The sequence below is a fragment of the Aquarana catesbeiana genome, linkage group LG01 (assembly GCF_042186555.1).
Source record: "Aquarana catesbeiana isolate 2022-GZ linkage group LG01, ASM4218655v1, whole genome shotgun sequence".
Classification (NCBI taxonomy): Eukaryota; Metazoa; Chordata; class Amphibia; order Anura; family Ranidae; genus Aquarana; species Aquarana catesbeiana.
Window position 1 is genome coordinate 352375519 of NC_133324.1, and position 11841 is coordinate 352387359.

The 11841-nt window shown below is 40.6% G+C and overlaps 1 protein-coding gene across 5 annotated transcripts in view; it reads left to right on the forward strand.

Moving 5' to 3' along the window:
* DCAF11 (DDB1 and CUL4 associated factor 11) overlaps positions 1-6526 on the forward strand; it is a 67433-nt gene extending 60907 nt beyond the window's left edge. For all 5 annotated transcript variants that reach the window (XM_073632722.1, XM_073632729.1, XM_073632720.1 and 2 more), the window contains 2 exons: positions 124-230; positions 6095-6526. In XM_073632722.1, the coding sequence (XP_073488823.1) occupies positions 124-230; positions 6095-6211 (224 nt within the window). In that variant the 3' untranslated portion in view covers positions 6212-6526. The remainder of the gene's footprint in view (positions 1-123; positions 231-6094) is intronic.
* Positions 6527-11841: the final 5315 nt, after the last annotated feature.

Genomic DNA, 11841 nt, shown 5'->3' on the forward strand with positions numbered 1-11841 from the left:
TAAGCGTGTGTAAAAAATGCAGAAACGGCTTGACAGCAAAAGATTTCTTGATGAAGCACAATGTCTTTTGATGGAACAGTTCAAGAGCTGACAAGATTGTGTCTTTGTTTTTCATTTTTACAGTATATGATTTGTTGACGGGTCAGATAGTGAAGAAACTGGCCAACCACAAGGCATGTGTACGGGACGTGAGCTGGCATCCATGTGACACCAGACTTGTGAGCAGCTCTGTGAGTGATCATAAAAATAACTAAACAAGAACAATTGGTATTGAAGTCTTATAGAGGCTATTAAGTGTGTATGGACAGATATTCTAAATCAGTATAGATTGTCATGAGCGCAACCAACCCTGGTAAAAAACCTGTTTGATTTGGTGAAGACCTGCTGCCTGACCAATTGGAGAGCAGTACAATTGCACCTGGAGAGAAAGCATACTTGGTAATATTAATCCACATATATTAATAATCTTATTAGGTCAGTGTGGTCTGTAATATTTTACTCAGGTGATCATTGTTAAGCGTGAGCTCAGGTTTGGTCCGAACATGGATTTTGACCAAACTCGGAAGGAAGCTGTCATTGCTGCCCAGTCAGCTATGGTAAGGGCATTTTATCATACACAGAAGGGGCGGGGGTGGTATCATCGTGACATCATTGACCTAATATAGTCCAAGCTCATCCTGACTGCTGAATAGCAGTTTGATCGTTCAAGATTTTCTACAATTTGTCAGAATTCCGAAGGAGCAGTCTGGTTTATTGTGGTGTTTCTGTTGGAAAAATCAGCTTGGTCATGTCATATGGGGCTCTTTTAAAACTGCAGGTTGTCAGAAAGTAAATGCACGCATGTGACACTGGCATACATTTCTTTTCCACCTCTGCTCAGCAGTAAGCTATCTGATTTTAGGGTGGCCAAGCTCTGATAGATGATAGAAGGATAATAAGGACCTATTCATAACTGATCACAATGCCTTACAGTGTACACATTTTCAGGTGTTGATGTGTATTGCATTAGCCAGCCCATTCAAAAGGATTTGGCTGTAATGCACCTCAACATGAAAATTAAGGACATGCTTCATTTTTTTGTAGTGCATAGCAATGATGTGCATTGTTGTACCGCAGAGTGGGTATGTTCTGGTGGTGTTGTTGAGGTGCTATTCAAAGTGAATGGCAGCGCATCAGACCATTATGTGCATTTTCTAGTACTGCATGTCTTTTACTGTATGTTACAGCAACACCCTTTTGTGTATAATCAGGTTTTATTGATTTTCAAACATATTAAAATGAACATTAAAGGTGTTCTCTGGTAACATATTGTACCACTAGACATGTACGAGGGGAGGCCAATAAGTTCTTACCCTCACCATGATCTAGATGTGCTAAGGATCTAAAAGTTTGCAGGTTTATAGGTGGATATCTTAGTAGTATACATGTCAATTTTTTTGTAGGTCGTGGGGAATTATGGTTAGAGCCCAGAGAAATGGAGTAGATGTCATGCCGGGCAAAGTTGAATAAGGAGCCGTGATTAGATTCCTCCATTTTGAAGGGAAATTTGCCCAAAAAATCCATGAAGAGATGTCAGCTGTGTATGGACCATGGATGAAAGCTGGGTATATCTATATGATCCTGAGACTAAAGAAATTAGTAAAACATGGAAACATGCTTCATCACCCACCCCCAAAAAAGGCTAGGGTGCAACATTCATCCATTAATCACAGCTCAGTATTCAGCTTTGTAAATATGACCCACCCCTTCCTGTCAAGGCTATGCCCCTTGCTGTTTAAAACCCGCCCTGAAATTTTTCGGGTGGGGACACTAGTTCTGATGGCCTGGGGGTGGGGGTGGGCAATGGATTCCCTTAATTTGCATAGATTTCCTCTCACTTCCTGTTTGGCTATGGGGCAGGAAGCGAAGGGAAATCTCTGCAATGGGACAGGGATGGTAAAAAATAAACTGACAGGGGTTATAACCCTCCCTTACTCTATCCAAAATGAAACAAAAAGTGTTGCCTATAGTTCTACTTTAAGCACAAATTTCTGGAAATTTTATGGACTAAAGAAGATATAACCATGCCAATGGTGCAGCAGAAAACAGCACAGTGAGGAAGGTTTGTGGTCCAGGATAATAGGACAGTCAAAATTAGAAGCGGCGCCCCCCCGCCGTTGCGGAATGCCAGACGCCCCCGCGTACCAGAAGCAGTGAGGCTGCTTTATGGGGGTGCTAGATTAATTTGCCTCTCAACCCAGTCTGCCCCAAAAGACTGGTGCTACACTAACAATGTGCTGCCCCCTGCAAAGTGCTTCTCTAGGCCTGGGCCTTGTTGGCCTAGGCCAGGATACAGCATTGATGACACCTATTCCATTTTTATTGGCTCGAACTATAATTCACCATGACCTACAAAAAGGAAAATTGGCATGCATATTACTAAGAATATCCACCTATAAACCTGCAAAATTCAGAGCCATAGCACATCTAGATCATGAGTGAGGGTAAGAACTTATTGGCCTCCTCGTACATCTCTGGCTATACAAAGTACCGTAATAAATCGGGAGTCTCAGTGACTGTGTTCTCTGTTGCAGTACACAGAAACCCGTGGAGGAACAAATCAACACATGTGTAAACACTTCATACATAGTCATAGTAGCTCATTGACTAAAACAAATCGAGAACTTTAAAAAAAAAAAAAAGAGGTTGTCTATTCAACTAGTACCCGGGTACAGTGAGTATAAAACATGATGTTATTCTGCTTCAAAACCTATACTTTGGTTACCATAGAAGGACATGTTCAAACATTTGATATCTCTGACAAGTAGTACATCCACCCTGTCCAGATGTCTCAAAATGTTTCTTGTTGGTCCTTAACATTATGTATCTAACGTTCAACCTCCATAATGGCATATACTTCCCTATTCCAATCAGATAGCGTAGGGAAAGTAGATTGCTTCCAGAACATAGGAATTGGGATTTTTGCGGCATTTAGGAGATGGGGTATTACACTTCTCTTGTAAGCCTTAATAGAGGCTAGTGTGTAACACCGTTTTGTGAATGACCCTTAAATGCTCATTCGCAAAGATGTCACTTGGAACCCCTCCTGTCTTCCTTTTTGGATGCTGAGTGTTAGCAATGCATGGGTGGCGAAAACCTAACTTGATTTTCTTTATAGAAGGAATAGTAAGTTACAGAGAGATCTTACATGTTGGAAAATCTCTCTGTGATATTGCCTCTGGCAGCCAGAAATGATCTCGCTGGTCACCCTTATGGCTGAAGTTTTTGTGCTAGATTTTTTTCTTCTGCAAATATGGACGTACAACACTTGTAACATTTTCATTTACACTATGCATGCACCTTCTAAAATATATTGCATTAAAAATGCTTTTCTTAGATGCCTTTGAGTAGGGTATAATGTGTATAAATACAGACTTTGTTTATTTGTATGTTGTATTTTCTGTTTGTCATATGAATTGTGCAGTTTAAACAGATAAAACGACTTTGACTGTATTTACAATTTTGCAGTAGTCAAATTTGAGAAATCCCACTATATGTTTTGTGTTTTTATGCACACAGCATACCTTAAAATAATCAATGTGTATATATACAGTATAGTTTACTATTTGAGATGTTTTTGAGCAGGACGTTGGCCGACTACAAACTACTCTGAGTTGTCCCTACCAACAAAGAGGAACATTAACTTACACTGCAGACACGCAGCTTCTAAATCTTTAACCCTTCATTAGGTCGGATAGTGTTTAAAACTAGTTTACAACTGATAATGAGTTCCGCAAGTACAGTACAGACATGTTTATAGTGAACATTATCTCCCCAGCCCCCCCCCCCTTTTTTTTTTTTCTTTAATTCATGTACAGTGGGGAAAATAATTATTTGATCCCATGCAGATTTTGTAAGTTTGCCCACTTACAAGGTAATTAAGGGTCTATAAATGTTATCATAGGCATATTTTAAATGACAGAGACAGAATATCAACCAAAGATCCAGATAAAAACAGAATACAAATGTTATAAATTGAGTTGCAGTTCAGTGAGTAAAATAAGTATTAGCTCCCCAAGCAAAACATGACTTAGGACTTGGTGGAGAAACCGTTGTTGGCAAGCACAGAGGTAAGACATTTCTTGTAGTTGGTTACCAGGTTTACACACATCTCAGGAGGGATTTAGGTCCACTCTTCTTTACAGATCTTCTCTAAATCCTTAAGGTTTCTTGGCTGTCGCTTAGCAACTCGAAGTTTTTGGCTCCCTCCATACATTTTCTATAGGATTAAGGTCTGGAAACTGGCTAGGCCACTCCATGACCTTAATGTGCTGCTTCTTGAGCCACTCTCTTGCTGCCTTGGTGGTATGTTTTAGGTCATTGTCATGCTGAAAGACCTATCCACGGCCCATCTTCAGTGTTCTGGCTGAGGGAAGAAGGTTTTACAATTAATGGCCTCCCTCAGTGCGGCAAAGTGGGCCTGTACCTTTAGCAGAGAAACAGCCCCAAGCATAATGTTTCCACCTCAGTGCTTGACTGTAGGGATGGTGTTTTTAGGGTCATAGTTTGCATTTTTATTCCTCCAAACACGGTGAGTCGAGTTAATGTCAAAAAACTCAACTTTGGTCTCATCTGACCACAGCACTTTCTCCCAATTCCTCTCTGAATCATTTAGCTGTTCATTGGCAAACTTCAGATGGGCCTGTACATGTATTTGGTTGAGGAGGGGGACCTCGCGGGCGCAGCAGGATTTCAATCCATGGCGGCGTATTGTGTTACCTTTATGGTTTGTTTGGTGACTGTGGTCCCAACTGCCTTGAGATACAAGCTCCTCCCGTGTAGGTCTGGGCTGATCCCTCACTTTTCTCTTAATCATCCTTACCCCATGAGGCAAAATCTTGCATGGAGCTCCAGACCGAGGGCGATTGATGGTTTCTTTGTACAGTAGTACCATGGATTAAGAGCATAATTCACTCCAGAAGCATGCTTGTAATCCAAAGCACTCGTATATCAAAGCGGGTTTCCCCATAGGAATCAATGGAAACTCAAATAATTTGTTCCAGTGTTACTGCTAGTGTATGCAGTACTACATGTGGTCAGAGGAGGGGGGCGCCAGAGACTGCTTGGAGACACTCGGGAAGGGAGTGTTTCCCAGTGTCTCCGAGCGTCACCGGTTCCCCCCGCACCTCTGGCCACATGCAGTACTGCACACCCCAGAGGCTTGAATCCTGCTCGTCCTGCGAGACAACGCTTGCAAAGTGAGCCAGGATTTAAGAAAAAAGAAACAGCTTGTTTTGCGAATTGCTCACAATCCGAGGTTTTACTGTATTTCTTCCATTTGCGAATAGTTGTCTCCTTCTCACCAAGCTTCTTGCTGATGGTCTTGTAGCCCATTCCAGCCTTGTGGGGGTCTACAGTCTTGTTGTTGACGTCTTTTGACAGCTCTTTGGTCTTGCCCATGATGGTGAGGTTTGAATGGAAGAAAGAGATTCTGTGGACAGGTGTCATTTATACACATAACGAGTTGTCATTAGGAGCACCTTCTTAAATTGACAGGACTAATCTGTGTACCACATGAGAACAAACTGTAGCCAGTCTGTGAAAGACAGAATTATTGGTTGGTAAATACTTATTTTACTCACTGAACTGCAACTCAATTTATAACATTATTATCCTGTGTTTTTTCTGCAATTTTGGTTTATATTCTGTGTCTATCATTTAAAATACACCTATGATAAAAATTATAGACCCTTCATTTCTTTGTAAAGTGGGCAAGCTTACACAATCAGCAGGGGATCAAATAATAATTTTCCCCACTGTATGTGAATGAAAACATGTAACAAATATAATTATTTATATAAAAAAACAAACAGAATCTTGCAAGCTACCATGTGAAAATCCAAATGATAATTAAAGATGATTAAAGGACAGCTGCTAGCATTGATCACATCCCATATGCTCGTGCCAAAAAGTTTTATACCAATTTATATATATATATATATATATATATATATATATATATATATATATATATATTGGTATAAAATATTTGTTTATATACATGCCTTCATTCTTTGCCTTACCCCGTATGATCTTTATGTCATTCTTATTGCAGTGGGATGGCACCGTTCGAGTCTGGGAACACCAACAGTCAGAGTTTTATGAAGATGACCTTTATGTCCCACCGCTGGACCCTGATGGTAGCCCTGCCAGCAGCTCCAGCTCTTGGTAGCCCCCCGGCTTGTCTGACATGATTTTAGAGAATGTGAAGACCTATGGTTAGAGCATTGAACAATGTGGGGTTTGTGTGTATGTGGTACTGAACGTGATTGTATAGGGAAACTTGTGTTTCCAGTAACCTGAAAGGACTGCAAAGGTCATTTAAATGGGGGATCCTCTTTATAGCAGGGGGTCACAAATCTGGTGGTGGGCTACTTGGTGGGACACAGCAGCAGCACCTGTTGGTGACATGTAGAGAAGATATAATACGGAAATTAATCTGTTGTGTTCCTGACTTCCATATCTTAATAAACATGTCCAAAATGTTTGATATTTTGGCTTTTGTTCTAGTGTTACGTGTGTAGAGAGAGCCTATATGGTAGTCACATTTCTTATTGTTCATGGATTTCATTATGGAAATATTTGCCTAGTACTGAGATTCTGATAAGGTAAGTGTTTACATGCATTTCTTTTACAGACATTGTTTCTGCACACCAAGCTGGTCCAGATGAATGATTTACTTTACTAAGACATGCAGTGGCTTTCTGTGCTGTATGAACTGTATGTAACCTCATCTACATACAGTATGCAGCACTGCGTTTCGGCAGTTAGATGGGAACTTCCTTTCCCACACCTGGTATTAAATTGATTCACGCTGAGCTCTGCTCAGCCATTCACAGGAAACGTTATATTTTCTAAATGAATACAAATATTCCTGTGATTGGCGGAGAAGCAACCCATGATGTCACATTCTCTGACTCAACTATTTAGAAGAAGCTATGCATTCATTCAGAAAATATGAATCTCCCTGTGAATGGCTGAACAGAGCTCAGCCTGACTCAATTTTGTTCCAGGTGTCCCCATCCCACTGCAGGAACACAAAGCTGTATACTGTATATAGCTGTGGTAACATAGGGGTTGATTTACTAAAACTGGAGAGTGCAAAATCTGGTACAGCTCCGCATAGAAACCAATTTTACCAATTAAACCAGGTTTAATTGTCAAAGCGCAATTGAACAAGCTCAAGTTAGAAGCTGATTGGCTACCATGCACTGCTGCACCAGATTTTGCACGCTCCAGTAAATCAACCCCATTGGTTTAATGTTTGGATAGAGTGGTGAAGGGTAAAACCCCCTGTAAGTTTTTTTTTTTTTTTTGCTGTCTGTGTCCCTGCTAGTAAGATTTGCTTTCTTCAGTGTCAAAAATCTGAATTGTCACCAGATCATGAACGGAGTTGAAATTTTCTGTTGGGGAAACTTGTTTAAGTGGCAACTGTCAGGAGGCATTTTTCTCACTTTGGAGTGATTTCATCTAATATCCTGTTGTGTCTACAGTACAAGAAATCAAGAGACATCTCCTCAATAGGGCATAGATGGCAAAAAATCTGAACAAAATGAAAAAAAGTGTTTTTGCTGTAGATATATTTTAATTCTTTTGATTTTTACATGAAATTTTGGAACATTTTTCTTGGGCCGTTGATGATAGCATTGCTGGGTCTGCAGTTACCCGCAATTGGAATTTTTTTGTTTTTCAAATATTTTTTATTGGTTTTTGCATGGTTACAAAGATAGAAAAATGGAATTGGAAACAAAAAGAAATCTAAATTTGTCATTGTTACTTTACATATATATGGAGGCATATATTCCATACATGTAATAGTCATGCCAATATGCAAGTTAGGCGTTTTACCACTAGAGATATAGGTTATGTATGTGACATATGTATTACTGTAATAACTATACTTATTTATTCTCATTGGCCAAAGAGTGTAACAATAGAGAAAAACAGAGAAATTTGGCAACATCACCTCTAGTCCATCTATGTTATTATAGAGATAGAAATGGTTATTCCTTGGTTACGGTAAATTTCTAGTATGTTGCCAAATCTGAATGATTACAAGCATTTCCAATATCTGCACATGCATGTCCTTATCAACACTGTGAAAGAAAACTAATGATTCTAGAAATAAATGGAGACTGCCAGTGCGAACTTCTGAAATTCTAGTTGCCTGGCTTTCATGTTAAGCCACTTGCTTCCATATGTAGTTAGTTGTTGATCTGGTAATACCATTCAGAGCTGAGTATCCAACCTCCCTTGTTACATGCTCATACAAGATTAGTGACTGTGAGGGCTAATTCACAGCAGCTATGCAGTGGCTGGTTCGGCGGGTTCATTGTCACATTGCACTGTTCACTTTTTTTTAAACAAACTTTATTGAAATTTCACACCCTGACATTTTATTAAAGAGGAACTAAACCCTGATGGGTTTTACTTCCTTTCTTCTACCTAGCAAAGCAAAAGCATACTGTGCTAGTATACATTGCATACTAGCACTTTTTGTGATACTTACCTGCAAACGAAGCCCGCGCTGCAGGCCGTATCCATCTTCGCCCCTCTTCCTTTCGAGGCCATGGTCTCTGGCTCTGTGACTGGCCGGAGCCACATGACGTCACTCCCACGCATGCGCGTGTGAGCCGCCGCTCACGGCACACTCGCCTGAAGAAATGGCCTCGGGGGGCCGTTTCTTCACAGAGCATGCGCCGATGACCTCATCGGCGCAGTATACAGTCAACATCTTCTAAACGGCGCACGTTTAGGAGATATTTACAGTACCATTAGGTAAGCGTTATTCTAGGCACAACTTGCAAAGGGAGGTTTACGACCTCTTTAAGTTCAATTGGCCCGCTGAGTAGTGCGGTGCACTGAAAAAAGTACAGCTTGCCGCAAGGCAGTGGTGTGAACCGGGCACACAGGAGACAAGCCATTTTGCCTTGTTTTGTGGTGTGTCTGTGCTGGAATAGCCGCCAAATGCAAGCACATTTTTCCTGGTGTGAATGGACCTTAAATGTATTGAAGCTAAAGGCGGCCCAGTATATAGCTTTTTCATAAAGCTGCCAACAAAGGCAGCGTCCAAGTTTCTCTGTACAGATTTACAGTACATATTCACAGTGATTTTCTGTTTATTTTTTATACTCACTTTTCTTTTCATTAGTCTGTTTAACTGTATTAATATCAAGTATCTTGTAAGGCTCAGTTCACACTAGCTAACTCCAATGTCGTGTTATTTTCAGTGCGACTTTGGAGCCCGACTTTTATACAACTTTGATACGATTTTTACACTCTCTGGCACTGAAGCCGTATCAAAGTTTCATTAGAGTAGTGCAGGAACCTTTTCTGAAGTGGCAGTGACTTCAGTAGTGTCAATTGGAATGGCTCTCATAGAGATACATGGCATTTCACATGTCCTGTAAATTTGGGTCTCTTAAGTCGGTCTCTAAGTCGCAGAAGTGTGAACCAAGTCTTTAGAGCCCTTTCACGCTGAGGTGCAGGCCACATTAGCAGTAAAGCGCCGCTCATTTTAGCAGCGCTTTACCAGCGCTGTGCGGGCGTGAGTGGTGTGCTTTTACCCTAAAGAAGGGGTTAACAAGGGGTGAAAAGCACCACTGCCCATTGATTTCAATGCAGGGGAGGTTTAGGATGAGTGTATACACCGCTTCTTCACCATCCCAAAGACACTGCTTGCAGGACTTTTTTTTTCTGTCCTGCAAGCGCACCACCCCAGTGTGAAAGCACTCGGGCTTTCACACTGGGGAGACAGGGGAGGCAGTTTACAGGCGCTTGGTGCCACGTTTAGCTCTAAAATGCTTGTAAAGAGCCTTCAGTGTGAAAGGGGTCTTAAGTGGACCTTCAGTCATTTTTTCATCTTTCCATCTATTAAATCTTCTGCCCTTGTTGTTTTAACTTTGGACAGTAAAACATTTTTTTTTTCTGCCAGTAAATACCTTATACAGCCCACTTCCTCTTTCATGTCTGGTAAAAAGCCTAGGCTTATGACATCATGGAGGGGGTGGGGGGATGAGTCATAAGAGGGCCAATGAGAACTGCAGGGCTGTAGAGCTGGGGGTGTGCCTCTGTGTGTTTGTGTAAATCCAGGAAGTGAACAGGCAGCAGCTTCAGCTGCCCACAGTAAAAATGATTGCAGCCAGACTTAGTGGAGGGAGATTTCTGCAGCATATTTGGTAAGTACAGAATCACAGTAAATATAAAATAATATGCAATGTGGTTGGAGGGAAGCTTCAGAATGGCAAATATGTTTTTATTAGAAATCATGTGAGCAGACTGCAGTGCCTCTTTAAAGAATGATTGTAGCAGCTGTCCTTCACCATAGCAACAAATTAGATTCCTTGTTCCATTTTTACAGTTAAGGTTTTAAATGAAAAAGATATAAAAATCTAATTAGTTAGGTACGATGCAGAACCCTGATTTCCTTTCCTGACATTTTCTAAACCAGGACTGTTATGTTTTTCACATCTGTAGTAATGCAATAATGCTAATAAATAGCAAAGTTGTATAGTAAATAATATAACCATACTAATCTGACAAGCTCACACAAGCTTTTTTTGTTTTTTTTTGTTCTTTGATGTCACTGCACCACAGCGTGTTGTGTTGCACTGCTGTGCAGGCATATGTGGTGCCATCCAGTGCAGTGCTGAAAAATGCAGTCGTGCTGCATTTTCCTGCACTGCAATGCACATAACATCAGCGTTGTGATGTGAACTGGGCACATAGAAACAATTGTGTTTTTTGTGTGCCCTAGTCACGACCTGCGTTTATCCAGTATGAAAAAACGCAGGTTACTGTACATAACCCTGACTGTCCTAGGGCTTTTGTGAAAATAAGTTCTTTGCAGGATCATGTGTTTGAGGTCACCACATCCCGATTATATAGAAAAAACAGCCCCCCTTAGGAAATGGGATTTTGGAAGTGACCAAAAACACTAAATATTAATATAAAAAAGTATTTTATTATTATTACAAAAATTATAGTAAAAAATGTTGTCATATAGACAGGGATGCACAATAGCATGAAGATGAAAATAGTTTTGATACATATACAGACATTTATGACATCTCTAATGAACTTGACGTTCCTTCTTCAGGGGTTTTTTACAAACAGAGCAAAATGTCTATCAAAGAAACATGTATATCATTATAGAAGCAATAGACAAACATTGGTGCAAGGTATGAAAAGCAAATAAATGGCAATACATATCACGTACCAGTGGTATCAATAGATTGTTGTGGCAGCACAGTGGTGTAGTGGGTAGCACTCTCACCTAGCACACTACCTGCCTGGAGTTTGCGTGTTCTCCCTGTGCCTGCGTGGGTTTCCTCTGGGTACTCCGGTTTCCTCCCACACTCCAAAGACATGCTGGTAGGTTAATTGGCTTCTGTCCAAAATTGGCCTTAGTATATGAATCGGGGACCTTGAATTGTGGGCTCCTTGAGGGTAGGGACTGATCTGATCTACAACTGTAGAAACTCAGTCAGCTTGAACTGGTGTCTTTATTCAAGCTTACTAACTATGTAACTATTGTACAAAAGTATAAGAGCCCTTGGGCCCCATATAACAAAGGCTGGACGGATGAGACTTAATCTCAGATAACCCCACAGAAAGTATGGATATCTCATCTAAGGCCCAAAAAGGGGAGGAAGGCCACAAAGAAAAAGTCAGATCTGAACTGATCTGAAATATAAAACGGAATGTAATAATTTCCAACGTACTTTACAGTCAGGCACCAAATGAAGTTGCACAAGATTATATATTCACAAAACATACATACCTGGATAGAAAATATATATA